Source organism: Oncorhynchus gorbuscha, linkage group LG17 (genome assembly GCF_021184085.1).
Source record: "Oncorhynchus gorbuscha isolate QuinsamMale2020 ecotype Even-year linkage group LG17, OgorEven_v1.0, whole genome shotgun sequence".
NCBI classification, from domain to species: domain Eukaryota; kingdom Metazoa; phylum Chordata; class Actinopteri; order Salmoniformes; family Salmonidae; genus Oncorhynchus; species Oncorhynchus gorbuscha.
The window spans coordinates 3,602,102-3,624,572 of NC_060189.1; the positions used below are offsets into that span (position 1 = coordinate 3,602,102).

A 22,471-nucleotide genomic window follows, 5' to 3' on the forward strand; every position below is an offset into this window, starting at 1 on the left:
CCTGAACTGTTCCCCGAGGCAGTTAACCCACTGTTCCCCTGACAAGGCAGTTAACCCAGGCAGTTAACCCACTGTTAACCCCTGAACAAGGCAGTTAACCCACTGTTCCCCTGAACAAGGCAGTTAACCCACTGTTCCCCTGAACAAGGCAGTTAACCCACTGTTCCCCTGGACAAGGCAGTTAACCCACTGTTCCCCTGAACAAGGCAGTTAACCCACTGTTCCCCTGAACAAGGCAGTTAACCCACTGTTCCCCTGAACATGGCAGTTAACCCACTGTTCCCCTGAACAAGGCAGTTAACCCACTGTTCCCCTGAACAAGGCAGTTAACCCACTGTTCCCCTGAACAAGGCAGTTAACCCACTGTTCCCCTGAACAAGGCAGTTAACCCACTGTTCCCCTGGACAAGGCAGTTAACCCACTGTTCCCCTGAACAAGGCAGTTAACCCACTGTTCCCCTGAACAAGGCAGTTAACCCACTGTTCCCCTGAACAAGGCAGTTAACCCACTGTTCCCCTGAACAAGGCAGTTAACCCACTGTTCCTATCTATTCTTAACTGACATGCCTAGTTAAATAAAGGTTAAATAAAAACGTAAAATATATACAGGTTGTAGATAAACAGCAGGGAGACAAATAAACAATCTATAGAATTTATCAGTGTGTGAGACAGAGAGAACGTATATGTGTAGAGAGCCAGTACTCACCCTCTGGGGTATCGGTCCAGCTCGTTGAGGACAGTGTGATCACAGTACTCAAACACCAGGTGAAGCTTACGTTTACGCCTGAACACCTCAATCAGGTTCACAAGGTTGGAGTGCTTTAGTTGCTGCTCGGATAACACACACACACACACACACACACACACACACACACACACACACACACACACACACACACACACACACACACACACACACACACACACACACACACACACACACACACACACACACACACACACACACACACACAGTTGAAGTCAGGAGTTTACATACACCTTAGCCAAATACATTTAAACTCCGTTTTCACAATTCCTGACATTTAAATTGTGTAATTTGGGTCAAAAGTTTTGGGTAGCCTTCCACAAGCTTCCCACAATAAATTGGGTGAATTTTGGCCCATTCCTCCTGACAGAGCTGGTGTAACTGAGTCAGGTTTGTAGGCCTCCTTGCTCGCACACGCTTTTTCAGTTCTGCCCACAAATTTTCTATACGATTGAGGTCAGAGCTTTGTGATGGCCACTACAATACCTTGACTTTTTTTGCCCTGAAGCCATTTTGCCACAACTTTGGAAGTCTGCTTGGGGTCATTGTCCATTTGGAAGACCCATTTATTTAACCTCCTGACTGATGTCTTGAGATGCTGCTTCAATATATTCACATAATTTTCCTCTTTCCTCATGATGCCATCTATATTGTGAAGTACACCAGTCCCTTCTGCAGCAAAGCACCCCCACAACATGATGCTGCCCCCCCCGTGCTTTATGGTTGGGATGTTGTTCTTCGGCTTGCAAGCCTCCCCCTTTTTCCTCCAAACATAACGATGTTTATGGGGAGGATGAGGAGGAGGAGGAAGCTACTGGAAGAACTGTTTATGAGGATGAGGAGGAGGAGGAAGCTACCGGAATAACTGTTTATGAGGAGGATGAGGAGGAGGAAGCTACTGGAAGAACAGTTTATAGGGAGGATGAGGAGGAGGAGGAGGAAGCTACTGGAAGAACTGTTTATGAGGATGAGGAGGAGGAGGAAGCTACTGGAAGAACTGTTTATGAGGAGGAGGAAGCTACCGGAAGAACTGTTTATGAGGAGGATGAGGAGGAGGAGGAAGCTACCGGAAGAACTGTTTATGAGGAGGAGGAGGAGGAGGAGGAGGAGGAGGAAGCTACTGGAAGAACTGTTTATGGGGAGGATGAGGAGGAGGAGGAGGAAGCTATTGGAAGAACAGTTTATGGGGAGGATGAGGAGGAGGAGGAGGAGGAGGAGGAAGCTACTGGAAGAACTGTTTATGAGGAGGATGAGGAGAAGGAGGAGGAAGCTACTGGAAGAACTGTTTATGGGGAGGATGAGGAGGAAGCTACTGGAAGAACTGTTTATGGGGAGGATGAGGAGGAGGAGGAAGCTACTGGAAGATCTGTTTATGAGGATGAGGAGGAGGAGGAGGAAGCTACTGGAAGAACAGTTTATGGGGAGGATGAGGAGGAGGAGGAAGCTACCGGAAGAACTGTTTATTGAGGAGGATGAGGAGGAGGAGGAAGCTACCGGAAGAACTGTTTATGAGGAGGATGAGGAGGAAGCTACTGGAAGAACAGTTTATGGGGAGGATGAGGAGGAGGAGGAGGAGGAGGAAGCTACTGGAAGAATTGTTTATGAGGAGGAGGAGGAGGAGGAAGCTACTGGAAGAACTGTTTATGAGGAGGAGGAGGAATCTACCGGAAGAACTGTTTATGAGGAGGATGAGGAAGCTACCGGAAGAACTGTTTATGAGGAGGATGAGAAAGCTACCGGAAGAACTGTTTATGAGGAGGAGGAAGCTACCGGAAGAACTGTTTATGAGGAGGAGGAGGAGGACGAGGAAGCTACTGGAAGAACTGTTTATGAAGATGAGGAGGAGGAGAAGGAAGCTACTGGAAGAACTGTTTATGAGGAGGAGGAGAAGGAAGCTACTGGAAGAACTGTTTATGAAGATGAGGAGGAGGAAGCTACTGGAAGATCTGTTTATGAGGATGAGGAGGAGGAGGAAGCTACTGGAAGAACTGTTTATGAGGATGATGATGATGAGGAGGAGGAGGAGGAAGCTACTGGAAGTTACTTGTGACCATAGTAGTTGGCAAGACACGTTTCATCAAGCCCATACAGTATGTCACAACAACAAAGCAAGATGATACAGTCTATAACATACATGGTGTCAATAACAAGATGATACCGTCTATAACAGACTAGATGATACAGTCTATAACAGACAAGATGATACAGTCTATAACAGACATGGTGTCAATAACAAGATGATACAGTCTATAACAGACAAGATGATACAGTCTATAACAGACTAGATGATACAGTCTATAACAGACTAGATGATACAGTCTATAACAGACATGGTGTCAATAACAAGATGATACAGTCTATAACAGACAAGATGATACAGTCTATAACAGACTAGATGATACAGTCTATAACAGACAAGATGATACAGTCTATAACAGACAAGATGATACAGTCTATAACAGACAAGATGATACAGTCTATAACAGACAAGATGATACAGTCTATAACAGACTAGATGATACAGTCTATAACAGACTAGATGATACAGTCTATAACAGACTAGATGATACAGTCTATAACAGACTAGATGATACAGTCTATAACAGACAAGATGATACAGTCTATAACAGACAAGATGATACAGTCTATAACAGACAAGATGATACAGTCTATAACAGACAAGATGATACAGTCTATAACAGACAAGATGATACAGTCTATAACAGACAAGATGATACATTCTATAACAGACAAGATGATACAGTCTATAACAGACAAGATGATACAGTCTATAACAGACAAGATGATACAGTCTATAACAGACAAGATGATACATTCTATAACAGACAAGATGATACAGTCTATAACAGACTAGATGATACAGTCTATAACAGACAAGATGATACAGTCTATAACAGACAAGATGATACAGTCTATAACAGACTAGATGATACAGTCTATAACAGACTAGATGATACAGTCTATAACAGACAAGATGATACAGTCTATAACAGACAAGATGATACAGTCTATAACAGACAAGATGATACAGTCTATAACAGACATGGTCTCAATAACAAGATGATACTGTCTATAACAGACAAGATGATACAGTCTATAACAGACATGGTCTCAATAACAAGATGATACAGTCTATAACAGACAAGATGATACAGTCTATAACAGACAAGATGATACATTCTATAACAGACAAGATGATACAGTCTATAACAGACAAGATGATACTGTCTATAACAGACAAGATGATACAGTCTATAACAGACTAGATGATACAGTCTATAACAGACTAGATGATACAGTCTATAACAGACTAGATGATACAGTCTATAACAGACTAGATGATACAGTCTATAACAGACTAGATGATACAGTCTATAACAGACTAGATGATACAGTCTATAACAGACTAGATGATACAGTCTATAACAGACTAGATGATACAGTCTATAACAGACTAGATGATACAGTCTATAACAGACATGGTGTCAATAACAAGATGATACAGTCTATAACAGACTAGATGATACAGTCTATAACAGACTAGATGATACAGTCTATAACAGACTAGATGATACAGTCTATAACAGACTAGATGATACAGTCTATAACAGACTAGATGATACAGTCTATAACAGACTAGATGATACAGTCTATAACAGACTAGATGATACAGTCTATAACAGACTAGATGATACAGTCTATAACAGACTAGATGATACAGTCTATAACAGACATGGTGTCAATAACAAGATGATACAGTCTATAACAGACTAGATGATACAGTCTATAACAGACTAGATGATACAGTCTATAACAGACTAGATGATACAGTCTATAACAGACTAGATGATACAGTCTATAACAGACTAGATGATACAGTCTATAACAGACTAGATGATACAGTCTATAACAGACAATATGATACAGTCTATAACAGACTAGATGATACAGTCTATAACAGACTAGATGATACAGTCTATAACAGACATGGTGTCAATAACAAGATGATACAGTCTATAACAGACTAGATGATACAGTCTATAACAGACATGGTGTCAATAACAAGATGATACAGTCTATAACAGACTAGATGATACAGTCTATAACAGACTAGATGATACAGTCTATAACAGACTAGATGATACAGTCTATAACAGACATGGTGTCAATAACAAGATGATACAGTCTATAACAGACTAGATGATACAGTCTATAACAGACTAGATGATACAGTCTATAACAGACTAGATGATACAGTCTATAACAGACTAGATGATACAGTCTATAACAGACTAGATGATACAGTCTATAACAGACTAGATGATACAGTCTATAACAGACTAGATGATACAGTCTATAACAGACTAGATGATACAGTCTATAACAGACAAGATGATACAGCCTATAACAGACTAGATGATACAGTCTATAACAGACAAGATGATACAGTCTATAACAGACTAGATGATACAGTCTATAACAGACTAGATGATACAGTCTATAACAGACATGGTGTCAATAACAAGATGATACAGCCTATAACAGACTAGATGATACAGTCTATAACAGACTAGATGATACAGCCTATAACAGACTAGATGATACAGTCTATAACAGACTAGATGATACAGCCTAAACGTCAACAGTGAAGAGGAGACTCCGGGATGCTGGCCTTCTAGGTAGAGTTCCTCTGTCCAGTGTCTGTGTTCTTTTGCTCATTTTAATATTTCATTTTTATTGGCCAGTCTGAGATATGGCCTGCATCCCAGAGTCGCCTCCTCACCGTGGACGTTGAGACTGGTGTTTTGCGGGTACGATTTAATGAAGCTGCCATTTGAGCACTTGCAATGCGTCTGTTTCTCAAACTAGACACTCTAATGTACTTGTCCTTTTGCTCAGTTGTGCACCGGGGCCTCCCACTCCTCTTTCAATTCTGGTTAGGGCCAGTTTGTGCTGTTCTGTGAAGGGAGTAGTACACAGCGTTGTACGAGATCTTCAGTTTCTTGGCAAGTTCTCGCATGGAATAGCCTTCATTTTTCAGAACAAGAATAGACTGATGAGTTTCAGAAGAAAGTTATTTGTTTCTGGCCATTTTGAGCCTGTAATCAAACCCACAAATGCTGATGCTCCGGATACTGAATTAGTCTAAAGAAGGCCATTTTTTTTGCTTCTTTAATCAGAACAACAGTTGTCAGCTGTGCTAACATAATTGCAAAAGCGTTTTCTAATGATCAATTAGCCTTTTAAAATGATAAACTTGGATTAGCTAACACAACGTGCCATTGGAACACAGGATGTATATATAGTGGCGTACAGCAGGTCAGCCACCAGGGGGAGACTAGTCGAGACCTGGTGACAGAAGGAGTATAGATCACGAGGCGATGGCTTCATCTGCTGGACGTGCCAGGCCTCGACGGGCTCTCGGGCCAGGACTAATTGGGGCTATTTGGGGATCGGTGACTGACTTGTTGGAAAAGTGTCAATCTGTGACGGTGCCACATTGAAAGTCACTGAACTCTTCAGTAAAGCCATTCTACTTCCAATGTTTGTCTATGGAGATTGCATGGCGGTGTGCTAAATTTTATACACCTGTCGGTACAGATGTAGCTGAAAAAGTCCAATCCACTCATTTGAAGGCGTGTCCACATACTTTTGTATATACAGTACCAGTCAGAAGTTTGGACACACCTACTCATTCAAGGGTTTTTCTTTATTTTTGCTATTTTCTACATTGTAGAATATTAGTGAAGACATCAAAACTATGAAATAACACATATGGAATCATGTAGTAACCAAAGAAGTATAAAACAAATCAAAATATATTTTATATTTGAGATTCCTCAAATTAGCCACCCTTTGCCTTGATGACAGCTTTACACACTCTTGACATTCTCTCAACCAGCTTCACCTGGAATGCTTTCCCAATGGTCCTGAAGGAGTTCCCACATATGCTGAGCACTTGTTGGCTGCTGTTCCTTCACTCTGCGGTCCAACTCATCCCAATTGGGTTGAGGTCAGGTGAATGTTGAGACCAGGTCATCTGATGCAGTACTCCAGCACTCTCCTTCTTGGTAAAATAGCCCTTACACAGCCTGGAGGTGTGTTGGGTCATTGTCCAGTTGATAAACAAATGATAGTGGGATGGGATATCGCTGCAGAATGGTGTTGTAGCCATGCTGGTTAAGTGTAAATAAATCAGACAGTGTCACCAGTACCGCACCACCTCCATGCTTCACGTTGGGAACCTCCATGCTTCACGTTGGGAACCTCCATGCTTCAGGTTGGGAACCTCCATGCTTCACATTGGGAACCTCCATGCTTCAGGTTGGGAACCTCCATGCTTCACGTTGGGAACCTCCATGCTTCACGTTGGGAACCTCCATGCTTCACGTTGGGAACCTCCATGCTTCACGTTGTGGAGATCATCCGTTCACATGTGTCTATTACTTGAACTTGAAGCATTTATTTATTTGGGCTGCAATTTCTGAGTCTGTTAACTCTAATGAACTGATCCTCTGCAGCAGAGGTAACTCTGGTTCTTCCTTTCCTGTGGCGGTCCTCATGAGAGCCAGCTTCATCATAGCGCTTGATGGGGTTTGCAACTGCACTTGAAGAAACTTTCAACGTATTTTACCTTCATGTTTTAATGTAATGATAGACTGTCGTTTCTCTTTGCTCATTTGAACTGTTCTTTCCATAATATGGACTTGGTCTTTTACCAAATAGGGCTATCTTCTGTATACCACCCCTACCTTGTCACAAGACAACTAATTGGCTCAAAAGCATTAAGGATAGAAATTCCACAAATTAATTTTTAACAAGGCACGTTAACCAGTTAATTGAAATGCATTCCACGTGACTACCTCATGAAGCTGGTTGAGAGAATACCAAGAGTGTGCAAAGCTGTCATCAAGGCAAAGGGTGGCTACACTGAAGAATCTCAAATATATTTCGATTTCACATTTTTTTGGTTACTACATGATTCCATATTGTGTTATTTTATAGTTTTTATGTCTTCACTATTATTCTACAATGTAGAAAATAGTAAAAATAAAGAAAAACCCTTGAATAAGTAGGTGTGTCAAAACGTTTGACTGGTATTGTATATACTGAACAAAAATATAAACACAACATGTAACAATTTTCAAAGTTCACATAAGGAAATCAGTCAATTGACATAAATTCATTAGGCCCTAATCTGTGGAGTTCACATGACTGTGCAGGGGCTCAGCCATGGGTGGGCCTGGGAGGGCATAGGCCCACCCACTGGGGAGCCAGGCCCAGCCAATCAGAATGAGTTTTTCCCACAAAAGGGCTTTATTACAGACAGAAATGGCTGGTCTCAGACGATGTGGAGGTCCTGGTCTCAGACGATGTGGAGGTCCTGGGTTGGCATGGTTACATGTCGTCTGCGGTTGTGAAGCTTGTTGAACGTACTGACAAATTCTCTAAAAGACGCTTATGGTAGAGAATTTAACATTCAATTATCTGGCAGCAGCTCTAATGAACATTCCTGCAGTCAGCATGCCAATTGGCCTCTCCCTCCCTTATTTTGACAAAACTGTACATTTTAGAGGGGCATTTTATTGTCCCCAGCACAAGGTGCACATGTGTAATGATCATGCTGTTTAATCAGCTTATTAATATGCCACACCTGTCAGGTGGATGGATTTTCTTGGCAATTGAGAAATGCTCACTAACAGGGATTTAAACAAATTTGTCCAAAATTTGAGAGAAATAATCTTTTTGTGCGTATGGAACATTTCTGGGATCTTATGTTTCAGCTCATGAAACATGGGACCAACACTTTACATGTTGCATTTATATTTTTGTTCAGTATAATATCGCTAATTCTTAATGTCAATTATATGCAATTAGTTTGTTGTTGAACACATCTGGCTGATTGAAAGGTAAATAATTAATTCTACATACTAATGGGAAATTAATGTTTATTCTGGATAAACTGAGTCAAACACAAGCCAGCTGTCAGGGTTGTTGGCAGTGAATCTAAGATGCACCACAACAGTCAAATATCACACAGAGAAAAATACAGCAACCAGTTGTTAGACTAAAATTACACTAAACATTTTCCCCCAACTAGTTTCAAAAACATACCCAGGACTGTATGTTAACTGCGAGTCCATTGGCTGCTATCCTCTGTATTCAACAGAAAGCTCTTAAAACAAGGGGCAGTGACCAAGAACAAAGACAGAATCCCCTCCCACTTGTTTCCAATGACGTACAACTGGGATACAACAAGGCAGGGAAAAGAAGAGTCTTCATTCACCTTCCTCTGCCTCGCTGCATGTATCTTGTCCTGCACAACAGTGAAGTCTACAGGGGGTTCATAAGGAGGGCTCAAGGCTGGGTGGTTTTAATAAAGAGGGCTCAAGGCTGAGTGGTTTTCATAAAGAGGGCTCAAGGCTGAGTGGTTTTCATAAAGAGGGCTCAAGGCTGAGTGGTTTTAATAAAGATGGCTCAAGGCTGAGTGGTTTTAATAAAGAGGGCTCAAGGCTGAGTGGTTTTAATAAAGATGGCTCAAGGCTGAGTGGTTTAAATAAAGATGGCTCAAGGCTGAGTGGTTTTAATAAAGATGGCTCAAGGCTGAGTGGTCTTAATAAAGATGGCTCAAGGCTGAGTGTTTTAATAAAGATGGCTCAAGGCTGAGTGGTTTTCATAAAGAGGGCTCAAGGCTGAGTGGTTTTAATAAAAATGGCTCAAGGCTGAGTGGTTTTAATAAAGATGGCTCAAGGCTGAGTGGTTTTAATAAAGATGGCTCAAGGCTGTGGTTTAAATAAAGATGGCTCAAGGCTGTGGTTTAAATAAAGAGGGCTCAAGGCTGAGTGGTTTTAATAAAGATTGCTCAAGGCTGAGTGGTTTTAATAAAGATGGCTCAAGGCTGTGGTTTAAATAAAGATGGCTCAAGGCTGTGGTTTAAATAAAGAGGGCTCAAGGCTGAGTGGTTTTAATAAAGATGGCTCAAGGCTGGGTGGTATTAATAAAGATGGCTCAAGGCTGAGTGGTTTTAATAAAGATGGCTCAAGGCTGAGTGGTATTTACCTTCAGCATCCTAATCTCTCTCAGAGCGATCCTCTTAATGACGGGATCGTCTTCAGACTCCACAAACTTCTTGATGGCAACGATCTGTCCCGTGTCCCTGTTCCTGCACTTGAACACCACACCGTAGGACCCCTCCCCGATCTTCCCCATCTTCTCATACTTCTCCATCGTGATGTCTGAGGACTGACTGGGAGCGGTCGTAGTCGCAGAGCAGTCGACCAGGTCCAGCAGATTTACACTTGTTTTGGTTCAAGATATGCAGTATGGGATGGTCCTTGACTTGAGATCTTAAAAGCAAACCGGTACAAGTGAGAAGTTTTCGATTTTAAAGAACAAAACACATTTTTATTTGTATTTTAAAATCAGGTTTTCCTTGGGAATTAAATACTGATACATTCGTTTTTTTTCTTCGTGTTATTACATTTCTCACTCAAATGTTTGTATCCTGACACTAACTTAACTGTAGAGCTGAATGAATGCATTTTCATTATTGTGTAGGGATGCCAAATAAAATTCTATTCTATAATACCGTGTGTGTGTCCCCCACATGTCCCAAAAAACATGTCAAAGAGAATGAGACCAGGCATGAAAAAGTCACGAGATGTAAGAGCTCTGGCAAGAGAAACTGTTGCGTTGCCTAAACGTGTCTCGCCTACAACAAGTTATTGTTGTCAACAGTTTCAAAAAAACGACAACTTAAGACTGGTATGAAGGTCGTAAAAACAAAACTGGACCCCCCCCCCCCTGGAACAAACAAACAAACCCAGAAGGGGGGCGGGTTTGTATAATAACACCTGCTGAAAACAGAACATAACCTACCGTACTGTATATTAAACACGTGTTTGCTTTTAATAATGGCAAAACGGATCACAAAACAATCAGATCACGTGTATAGGAGCCCCAAACATAAACCTAAAATCTAATTCTAGTTAAAGATTAATTTATTCGCTTGTGGAAACCTTACACCTACCTTCGGACAGTTCGATTGCGTAACGAAAACATTTGCATTGCAAAGTATATAAAGGTCTTCCAAGGTAAACCGGGGAAGAAAGCAACTGTGTTTTCAACTTCTGTAAAGGCAATACAAAATCAAAGTCCTTCACTATACAACCGTCTACACGGCCAGATCAACACATATTAAAACACATTCACTCAAATAATTGTGTCATAAAGCCAACACATTAATAAAAGCGGAAAAAAACGATCACGCCATAAAAATATAGAGTACTCAAAATTAAATTGCATGTTTACAAAACAAGTTATAAATCTCAACACTACATACATTTATTATGAGCCAATATGGTTATTGGTCATATTCAAAGCTATACTTACGTCCTGGTGTCGTTTGGATGTACAGTATTGCCAAATAAGAAACTCAGAGCGGAGAGTACGCCTGGCATACATCGACTGGGGGGAAAATGAGATGGACACGTTGTTGGAACTGTAGGTCGAGCTGCTCTCTCTCTCTGAAGGCTTTCGCTTTCAGCCTGGTCCCCGTAGGAACAGACTCCACCCCCTCTTCAGCCTGGTCCCCGTAGGAACAGACTCCACCCCCTCTTCAGGAACAGACTCCACCCCCCCCCTCTTCAGCCTGGTCCCCGTAGGAACAGACTCCACCCCCTCTTCAGCCTGGTCCCCGTAGGAACAGACTCCACCCCCTCTTCAGCCTGGTCCCCGTAGGAACAGACTCCACCCCCTCTTCAGCCTGGTCCCCGTAGGAACAGACTCCACCCCCTCTTCAGCCTGGTCCCCTTAGGACCAGACTCCACCTCCTCACACACAGCCTTTTCAGCCTGGTCCCCTTAGGACCAGACTCCACCTCCTAGCCTTTTCAGAGGAACAGACTCCACCCCCTCTTCAGCCTGGTCCCCTTAGGACCAGACTCCACCTCCTCACACACAGCCTTTTCAGCCTGGTCCCCATAGGAACAGACTCCACCCCCTCTTCAGCCTGGTCCCCTTAGGACCAGACTCCACCTCCTCACACACAGCAGACTCCACCTCCTCACACACAGCCTTTTCAGCCTGGTCCCCATAGGAACAGACTCCACCCCCTCTTCAGCCTGGTCCCCTTAGGACCAGACTCCACCTCCTCACACACAGCCTTTTCAGCCTGGTCCCCATAGGAACAGACTCCACCCCCTCTTCAGCCTGGTCCCCTTAGGAACAGACTCCACCTCCTCACACACAGCCTTTTCAGCCTGGTCGCCATAGGAACAGACTCTACCCCCTCACACACAGCCTTTTCAGCCTGGTCGCCATAGGAACAGACTCTACCCCCTCTTCAGCCTGGTCCCTATAGGAACAGACTCCACCCCCTCTTCTGCCTGGTCCCCATAGGAACAGACTACATCCCGTTTTCAGCCTGGTCCCCATAGGAACCGACTCCACCCCCTCACACACCGCCTCTTCAGCCTGGTCCCCATAGGAACAGAGTCCACCCCCTCTTCAGCCTGGTCCCCATAGGAATAGACTCCACCTCCTCACACACAGCCTTTTCAGCCTGGTCCCCATAGGAACAGACTCCACCCCCTCTTCAGCCTGATCCCCATAGGAACAGACTCCACCCCTTCACACTCAGCCTTTTCAGCCTGGTCCCCATAGGAACAGACTCCACCCCCTCTTCAGCCTGGTCCCCATAGGAACAGACTCCACCCCTTCACAGCCTTTTCAGCCTGGTCCCCAGAACAGACTTTTCAGCCTGGTCCCCATAGGAACAGACTCCACCCCCTCTTCAGCCTGGTCCCCATAGGAACAGACTCCACCCCTTCACACACCAACCCTGCGGTTTGATCCAACCTGCGGGTGGGTAAAGGCACTGGGTGGCCAGAACACCTGTTGTTTTACTGGAGCAGGGATCTCCTACCTTTCCTTCTCGAAAGTATAATTGGAAGAGGAAGTTTCAACTCTAACATAGTCTATCAGCTACAACTATAACTACAATCACATTTTCTCAAAGAGCAGCTGTTCAGCTGGTTAAACAAAAGACAGGCGTCGACAAAACATTATGTCCAAGTCAAGAAAACTTACCAGCAGCCAGTTGCCACACTGGTAGCTAGCATTTTAGTGGGTGGTTTTTCTATGCCAATTTTGTTTTCTTGTTCCACATTTTGGCAGACCCTCTGTCATACCCCTGGGCGCCCAGGGTTGAATACCCATGTGCTAAAGCAGGGGTTCCTAAAACGTGTTCACTCAGGCCCAGCATTGGGGACCGTCTCCTGTCTATTTCAATGGGCACGAGCACCGTTAACAACAAGCTGTTCACCCCCCTACTTGATGGCTGAGAGAACATTTTGTAGGTTTAAAGCGTATTTCCTGCAATTCTATACATTTTATTATATGGTGATTTTTGCCGTTTTAAAGCCAATTTTATTGCAATTCTATACATTTTGCCAGGTCTAATGTGTATTCATGTGATATGAGTGACTCAAACATTACAAAATCTATGGGCAAAAAAACAACAACAAAAAAGCTAAAAAAATCCATTATTTGATATGGGCCAGTTGATCTGTACATTTCTGACAAGGTAGCAGCGAAGGTATGCATTGACTGACGTGACGAACTGACGACGCAAAACCCAATATAGAAGACGCCACCCCACCGTGCCAGAGAGCTGTCCTGGACTCTATTCACTGACGGGCCGTAGAACAAATCACGTGTGACCCGGCGATAGGTGCCCTGTGCATAAACAGTGTGCACATTCTCTGTAATGATCTGCTATTGTTTTCCCCAACCCCCCACAATGAAATGTGTAGCTTGCTTTCACTTAACGTAAGACCCTCCAACTGAAAGATAATTCAGAACTGGCCCCTATTATCATCTGTCTGACAGTGACATCATTCGTCCTATTTTTTTTGCGTCAGTAAATACCAGACAGGGACTCTGCTCCAGTTTCTAACTCTTGTTCCACGGAGGCCAATTAGCGCTGCGGTGCAACACCGCAGTGGAATGACAGACTGAACGGTAGTCTTGTCTTGTTCGTTACGGAAAACAACACACCCCCCCACCCGGGGCTCAACAGTACTGTATCAATTCTTTCCATACAGATGGCCTTCCCTGTTCCCAGGTCTGTCTGTTTCCCCTTGACAATGACCATAAGAGATAGCGGGCCAAATATAGGAGTTGACACACGCCACAGCAGCCTGTTTACTGGCAGTTAGCAAGTAGAATTACAGCAGATGTGTATTGTTAATAACTTCTTTTTATTTTATTTTATTACAATAACTGCATACATTAAAACTGTTGAAGGGAAGACCAATGATGTTACAAAGAAAACAAATGCATTTCCCTTTGTTTTGTCATTTTAAATAAAAATTTAAAATTAAAAATAAAATGTACAAAAGTGCTTCTTCCATGGTGCAAAAATACTGAATAAAGTCAGTTTAAAAGGAAAAAAAAGAGGAACAAAACATTTGACATATTTGAACTTTCTAAAACGCTACCAAGCGGGAGGGAGGAAGACAGGTGGATTATGGGAACGTCCCAAATGGAACCCAGGTCCATTTTTAGTGCACTATATTTAACCAGAGCTCTTATGGGCCCCTGATCAAAAGTAGTGCACTAAATAGGGAATAGGGGGGGCTATTTGGGAAGCGGCCTACACCAGACGGTCATAGAAACAACGACAACAACCCATCGATACAGATTCATATTTAAAACGGTTTGGATGAAACGAAAACACCTCAAGAAAATTGAAAATAATATTTAAAAAAAAATGTAACTATCCCTCACAAGCCGGTCAATCCAACATGCCCTAATATTGCTTAGATATTAATAAATAACGTTTAAATTACCCACATCAAACAAAATATGTGGACTTTCTATCTGAACCAGTCTATATTAGTTCAACTAGAGCAGGAAAGAAAGCTTAGCGCGTCGGCAACTAGCTCTGGTCCAAGGCGTTACGACGGCTCGCTAACACTGAAGGCTCAGCGTTTACAAGCCGCCCTAAAGCTTATCGTCAACCAGACCTGTGACAGTCAGTTGCTTGGTTACAGTTGCTTAGGACTTTTTTTGATACACACAAAGAAACTCCCATTTATTCACTCCCTACCAGACCTAAATGTCTGAATTATTATGGCACTTGTTTTCAGTAACACCTCCAGATAGTTTTTTTCCCCAAATTTCAGTTGATATGTAATCCATGTGGGAGAGGAGGATACGGGGTGAGGGTGGGAGAGGAGGCTGCGGGGTGAGGGTGGGAGAGGAGGCTACGGGGTGAGAGGAGGCTGCAGGGTGGGAGAGGAGAATACGGGGTGAGGGTGGGAGAGGAGGCTGCGGGATGAGGGTGGGAGTGCAGGGTGAGGGTGGGAGTGCGGGGTGAGGGTGGGAGTGCAGGGTGAGGGTGGGAGAGGAGGCTACGGGGTGAGGGTGGGAGAGGAGGCTACGGGGTGAGGGTGGGAGAGGAGGCTAGAGGGGTGAGGGTGGGAGAGGAGGCTGCGGGGTGAGGGTGGGAGAGGAGGCTGCGGGGTGAGGGTGGGAGAGGAGGCTGCGGGGTGAGGGTGGGAGAGGAGGCTGCGGGGTGAGGGTGGGAGAGGAGGCTGCGGGGTGAGGGTGGGAGAGGAGGCTGCGGGGTGAGGGTGGGAGAGGAGGCTGCGGGGTGAGGGTGGGAGAGGAGGCTGCGGGGTGAGGGTGGGAGAGGAGGCTGCGGGGTGAGGGTGGGAGAGGAGGCTACGGGGTGAGAGTGGGAGAGGAGGCTACGGGGTGAGAGTGGGAGAGGAGGCTGCGGGGTGAGGGTGGGAGTGCAGGGTGAGGGTGGGAGTGCAGGGTGAGGGTGGGAGAGGCTACAGGGTGAGAGTGGGAGTGCAGGGTGAGGGTGGGAGAGGAGGCTGCTGGGTGAGAGTGGGAGAGGAGGCTACGGGGTGAGGGTGGGAGAGGAGGCTGTGGGGTGAGAGTGGAAGAGGAGGCTACAGGGTGAGGGTGGGAGAGGAGGCTGCGGGGTGAGGGTGGGAGAGGAGGCTGCGGGGTGAGGGTGGGAGAGGAGGCTGCGGGGTGAGGGTGGGAGAGGAGGCTGCGGGGTGAGGGTGGGAGAGGAGGCTACGGGGTGAGAGTGGGAGAGGAGGCTACGGGGTGAGAGTGGGAGAGGAGGCTGCGGGGTGAGGGTGGGAGTGCAGGGTGAGGGTGGGAGTGCAGGGTGAGGGTGGGAGAGGAGGCTACAGGGTGAGAGTGGGAGTGCAGGGTGAGGGTGGGAGAGGAGGCTGCTGGGTGAGAGTGGGAGAGGAGGCTACGGGGTGAGGGTGGGAGAGGAGGCTGTGGGGTGAGAGTGGGAGAGGAGGCTACAGGGTGAGAGTGGGAGAGGAGGCTGCGGGGTGAGGGTGGGAGTGCAGGGTGAGGGTGGGAGTGCAGGGTGAGGGTGGGAGAGGAGGCTGCTGGGTGAGAGTGGGAGAGGAGGCTGTGGGGTGAGAGTGGGAGAGGAGGCTACAGGGTGAGGGTGGGAGAGGAGGCTGCGGGGTGAGGGTTGGGAGTGCAGGGTGAGGGTGGGAGAGGAGGCTGCGGGGTGAGGGTGGGAGAGGAGGCTACAGGGTGAGGGTGGGAGAGGAGGCTACAGGGTGAGGGTGGGAGAGGAGGGTGAGGGTGGGAGAGGAGGCTACATGGTGAGGGTGAGAGAGGAGGCTACAGGGTGAGAGTGGGAGAGGAGGCTGCGGGGTGAGGGTGGGAGTGCAGGCTGCGGGGTGAGAGTGGGAGAGGAGGCTACGGGGTGAGGGTGGGAGAGGAGGCTGTGGGGTGAGAGTGGGAGAGGAGGCTGCGGGGTGAGGGTGGGAGAGGAGGCTGCGGGGTGAGGGTGGGAGAGGAGGCTGCGGGGTGAGGGTGGGAGAGGAGGCTGCGGGTGGGAGAGGAGGCTGCGGGTGGGAGTGCAGGGTGAGGGTGGGAGAGGAGGCTGCGGGGTGAGGGTGGGAGGCTGCGGGGTGAGGGTGGGAGAGGAGGCTGCGGGGTGAGGGGTTCTGTTGGTCTGAGCCTTTCCTGCACACATTCTGTTCCTCCACAATCCAGTCCAGTGTGTGCAGCCCAAATTTCATCTTATTCCCTACATATCACAATACTTTACCCTATGGGTCCTGGTCAAATGAAGTGTGCTATATAGGGAATAGGGAAGGGGTTGGCAACCCTGGTCCTGGAGGGCTGCAGGCACTTCATGTTTTTGATTTAACCCACTGGAAGACCAGGTGTGTTGAATTGAATCACCGAACTGATCAATTAACTCAATTGGTCATGTGTGGTGCAGAGTTGGAACTGAATCCTGCAGCAGGCCAGGAACAAGGTGGCCCTGGAATGAGGTGCTATATGGGACACACAGGGCTACAGAGGGAGGGAGGAGGTGGACAGGACTGTAGAGGGAGGAGGTGGAGGTGGACAGGATTGTAGAGGGAGGAGGAGGAGGAGGAGGTGGACAGGACTGTAGAGGGAGGAGGAGGAGGTGGACAGGACTGTAGAGGGAGGAGGAGGAGGTGGACAGGACTGTAGAGGGAGGAGGAGGTGGACAGGACTGTAGAGGGAGGAGGAGGTGGACAGGACTGTAGAGGGAGGAGGAGGTGGACAGGACTGTAGAGGGAGGAGGAGGACAGGACTGTAGAGGGAGGAGGAGGACAGGACTGTAGAGGGAGGAGGAGGACAGGACTGTAGAGGGAGGAGGACAGGACTGTAGAGGGAGGAGGACAGGACTGTAGAGGGAGGAGGACAGGACTGTAGAGGGAGGAGGAGGTGCTGCTTGCCTGCTCAGCATAAGGCCGTTGGAAGATCTGTGATGAGGAAGGATGTGGTTTTGCTTGAAGCATCACAGTCCCCTTGTCTGACCTGTTGGTTGATGACCTGTTGTTTCTGTATTCACTAACTACTTCCTGGGTTTGGTGACACAGTTCAATCAAAGATTTTTTATCACTAAAACAAGATAGACCACAGCTTGTCGTTTCCAATGGGAACAAATGAGTCAGTGGGCAGAGCCAAGCACGAGATAGCAGGAGCCTATTGGCGCCTTCTAGTATACATCTACATATTTCCATTAGGGAACACCTAACTCTGCGAAATGTGCAATAACCCAATTCACCTTTGCACTCCTTGTAACAGCATGATAAAAAATAAAATAAAAACACATTTGCAAAAGGGTAAAGTCTACAAAAATGAATCCGTTCCGTATCGTAACAGATTCTAGTATTGGGAACAGAAAACTACTGTATTGTGATCAAATGTTTCATTGATGAGAAGATTTGCAGAATGTCGGTCAAAATCCATCTCGTTCCATCTTCTCCCATCGACCGCCTGGTGGACTTCCTCTCACTACCATATTTGGTAGTGTGTGAAAACGCTAACACCCCGGATGCTTCACATTTCATCCATCCAATGAAATATCTGTCTCATTGTTCTATCTGTGGTTGTACCATGAGTCCAGGCGGTATGAGAGCTTGCTGAGGGAAGTGGACTGCTGTGAGTTTATCCACTTCCAGCTAATTCTTCACCTAATCCAATGGGTTTGTAGGTGCCCCTCCCCCTCCCTCTGTGTGGAGTCACTGGGTCAGAGCTAGGAGCTGGTAACACGGTTAAGGGGCTAGTAACTGTTCTCATGCCCGGCCAGGATGTAGAGGTTGCTGAGGGCTGTGGGGTTGTCAGTGGGCCGGCTCTCTAGAACCACCACCCTGTCAGAGAGAGATGCCAGTTAGCAGCAGCACATCAGGAACACATTAACACTACCGCAGGTTACAACCAGGTCCCTTATCTGAAGACTGAAGAAAAACACACCGAATAGAACACAATTCATTGAATATAATTGGTGGGTTTAGGGAGTAGCAGGCAGCTAGACTGGCCTCATGTCAAATGGCACATTTATGTTAATATGACACTAGAGATCATGAGTTGTTCAGGGTGGTGCCATCCTTCCAGCAGAATGACAGACGAGATGAGGGGTGTCTCTGCCCACAGAGGGTACAGTCCAAGACCATAGTGTCTGATCTATCAGATGGAATTACAGAGGATCAGAGAGACACTCAAACCAGGCTGGCGTGGCAGTGCCCAGGTGCCAGTCTGAATAAAACATGCAGGTTGGATGGGCAGAGGCTGTCGCAGGGGAATCAGAATGGGCTGAGCCTAAAGCACCAGGGGCCCCCTGACCTGGGAGGGGCCCCCTGACCTGGGAGGGCCCCCCTGACCTGGGAGGGCCCCCTGACCTGGGAGGGGCCCCCTGACCTGGGAGGGGCCCCCTGACCTGGGAGGGGCCCCCTGACCTGGGAGGGGCCCTGTGTCCTGGGAGAACCATCATTGCTAGTCGATCTTCCACCACAGGGTGGGAAATGTGTCTGAGCCAGAGAGTTAAATCACATTGAGTGGTTTCTATAGTTGAGGACTGGTGTGAAGGGCTAAGGGACTGCCCTGCCACACTGCCCACTCTGCAGCATGTAACCAACCAGAAGCTGCAATGTGAGTCACATAGAGACCATGGTTTAAAAGCCTCTCCTTGATAGCATTGAGATTACAATGAGGTATCCCACTCAGACTCAAAGTGGTTGAATGCTGAACGATCAAAGATTGTTGATTTATAGACAGGGTTGTGTGATCTGGGGCACATGCCTCATCATAGCAACGGAAGCAGACATGGAGAGAGAGAGACTGAGTCACCAGAGCTGGGGACCTCTCCTCTATAGAGAGATCTGAAGAGGACTCAGAGTAAGAGGGGGGAGAGACACGGAGAGAGACGGGGAGAGAGAGAGACGGGGAGAGAGAGACGGGGGAGAGAGAGAGACGGGGAGAGAGAGAGAGAGACGGGGAGAGAGAGAGAGAGAGAGGGGAGAGAGAGAGAGAGAGAGAGGGAGAGAGAGAGAGAGAGAGAGAGAGAGAGAGAGAGAGAGAGAGAGAGAGACGGGGAGAGAGAGAGAGACGGGGAGAGAGAGAGAGAGAGAGAGAGAGAGAGAGAGAGAGAGAGAGAGAGAGAGAGAGAGAGAGAGAGACGGGGAGAGAGAGAGAGAGAGACGGGGAGAGAGAGAGAGAGACGGGGGAGAGAGAGAGAGAGACGGGGAGAGAGAGAGAGAGAGACGGGGGAGAGAGAGAGAGAGACGGGGGAGAGAGAGAGAGAGACGGGGAGAGAGAGAGAGAGAGACGGGGAGAGAGAGAGAGAGAGACGGGGAGAGAGAGAGAGAGAGACGGGGAGAGAGAGAGAGAGAGACGGGGAGAGAGAGAGAGAGAGACGGGGGGAGAGAGAGAGAGAGACGGGGGAGAGAGAGAGAGAGACGGGGGAGAGAGAGAGAGAGAGAGACGGGGGGAGAGAGAGAGAGACGGGGAGAGAGAGAGAGAGAGACGGGGAGAGAGAGAGAGAGACGGGGAGAGAGAGAGAGAGAGACGGGGAGGAGAGAGAGAGAGACGAGAGAGAGAGAGAGAGAGACGGGGGGAGAGAGAGAGAGAGACGGGGGGGAGAGAGAGAGAGACGGGGGAGAGAGAGAGAGAGACGGGGGAGAGAGAGAGAGAGACGGGGAGAGAGAGAGAGAGGGGAGAGAGAGAGAGAGAGACGGGGAGAGAGAGAGAGACGGGGGAGAGAGAGAGAGAGGGGGGAGAGAGAGAGAGAGAGACGGGGGGAGAGAGAGAGAGACGGGGGAGAGAGAGAGAGAGACGGGGAGAGAGAGAGAGAGAGGGGGGAGAGAGAGACGGGGAGAGAGAGAGAGACGGGGAGAGAGAGAGAGACGGGGGGAGAGAGAGAGACGGGGGGGAGAGAGAGAGACGGGGGAGAGAGAGAGACGGGGAGAGAGAGAGAGACGGGGGAGAGAGAGAGACGGGGAGAGAGAGAGACGGGGGAGAGAGAGAGACGGGGGAGAGAGAGAGACGGGGAGAGAGAGAGAGAGAGACGGGGAGAGAGAGGAGGGAGAGGAGAGAGGGGAGAGAGAGAGAGACGGGGGAGAGAGAGAGACGGGGAGAGAGAGAGAGACGGGGAGAGAGAGAGACGGAGAGAGAGAGAGACGGGGAGAGAGAGAGAGGGGAGAGAGAGACGGAGAGGGAGAGAGACAGAGAGAGGAGACGGGGAGAGAGAGAGAGACGGGGAGAGAGAGAGAGACGGGGAGAGAGAGAGAGACTGGGAGAGAGAGGAGACGGGGAGAGAGAGAGAGACGGGGAGAGAGAGAGAGACGGGGAGAGAGAGAGAGACGGGGAGAGAGAGAGAGACGGGGAGAGAGAGAGAGACGGGGAGAGAGAGAGAGACGGGGAGAGAGAGAGACGGGGGAGAGAGAGAGACGGGGAGAGAGAGAGAGAAGTAGGATGTTTGGTGGTTTCCAGGCGATGGTTAAACACAGGGACCTGTGGGAGGACACTTGCTCCCTGGAGACAGCCACTAGCTACCAGCCCTGCATCTACGGCTTTATAGAGGTCAAAGAGCACTACATAAATCATCTATACGACTAGAAAGAGAAAAGAGATAGGAGAGGCAGAGCGCATAAAGTAAAGAGAGTGAGAGAAAGAGCGAAAAGTTGAGACAGAGAGATACAAGTAAAGAGAAAAAGAGGAGGAATGAGGACAGGTAAGTGAATAATTAAAACACAATCATTTCAATCACCAACCCATCATATCTGGAGAGAGACAGACAGCGAGACAAAGAGTTAAAAACAGAATAATTTCAAGCACCAACCTGTCAGATCCGAGGAGACGGAAGACTCGACTGGGATCAGAAATCTCCTGGGTGACCTGTAGATTAAAGGAAGGAATGGAGCACTTCATTAACCAGACAGAAACATACTCGAGGACATTAATGAACACTGAAACATACACAGGGGTATTAATGAACATGGAAACATACACAGGGGTATTAATGGAAACATACACAGGGGCATTAATGGAAACATACACAGGGGCATTAATGGAAACATACACAGGGGCATTAATGAACATGGAAACATACACAGGGGGGAAACATACACAGGGGCATTAATGGAAACATACACAGGGGCATTAATGAACATGGAAACATACACAGGGGTATTAATGGAAACATACACAGGGGCATTAAAGAACATGGAAACATACACAGGGGCATTGAGGAGGAGCTACATGGAAACATTAAACTGGTGTTTTTGCCCCAATACTGGTAACACTTTATAAGGAGTCTTAATTTTCATGGTGAGCGATCTTATATTTCCCCATTACAGTCCATCCCATGATTACAGACAGACCTCAGTAGACCTCCCCATGACCCCAGTAGACCCCCCCCCCCATAATCCCAGTAGACCCCCCCATAATCCCAGTAGACCCCCCCCAATAACCTCAGTAGACCCCCCAATGACCTCAGTAGACCCCCCAATGACCTCAGTAGACCCCCAATGACCCCAGTAGACCCCCCAATGACCCCAGTAGACCCCCCAATGACCCCAGTAGACCCCCCCAATGACCCCAGTAGACCCCCCCATGATCCCAGTAGACCCCCCCATAATCCCAGTAGACCCCCCGATGACCCCAGTAGACCCCCCGATGACCCCAGTAGACCCCCCCTGCCAACCGTAGGTTACTCTGCTTATCAGAGTTCAGATGGATTCAGTGTTTCGCTGCCTGCCTACATAGACGAGGCCAGGAGATAAAACCTCTGGGATCACACTCTGAGGCTAAGCTACATTAGGCTGTTTGTGTCTCTGTGTCCACCTGCAGGTAATGAAGTTGTCAACCTTTCA

The 22,471-nt window shown here is 47.4% G+C and overlaps 3 protein-coding genes across 4 annotated transcripts in view; all 3 read right to left on the reverse strand.

Moving 5' to 3' along the window:
• Positions 1-11,352, reverse strand: part of cdkl1 (cyclin-dependent kinase-like 1 (CDC2-related kinase)) — a 25,402-nt gene extending 14,050 nt beyond the window's left edge. The window contains exons 1-3 of one of the 2 annotated variants that reach the window (XM_046308040.1): positions 11,179-11,352; positions 9,847-10,133; positions 706-827 (exon numbers count right to left, since the gene is read on the reverse strand). In XM_046308040.1, the coding sequence (XP_046163996.1) occupies positions 706-827; positions 9,847-10,014 (290 nt within the window). In that variant the 5' untranslated portion in view covers positions 10,015-10,133; positions 11,179-11,352. The remainder of the gene's footprint in view (positions 1-705; positions 828-9,846; positions 10,134-11,178) is intronic. The other variant, XM_046308041.1, reaches the window with a different exon arrangement.
• LOC124001333 (deubiquitinase DESI2-like) overlaps positions 1-22,471 on the reverse strand; it is a 1,147,470-nt gene that overhangs the window by 303,327 nt on the left and 821,672 nt on the right. The gene's annotated exons all lie outside the window — the stretch shown is intronic.
• The window catches only part of map4k5 (mitogen-activated protein kinase kinase kinase kinase 5), a 121,456-nt gene continuing 116,407 nt past the window's right edge, over positions 17,423-22,471 (reverse strand). The window contains 2 exon segments of the mRNA XM_046308051.1: positions 17,423-18,472; positions 21,439-21,494. Of these exon segments, the coding sequence (XP_046164007.1) occupies positions 18,385-18,472; positions 21,439-21,494 (144 nt within the window). The 3' untranslated portion in view covers positions 17,423-18,384.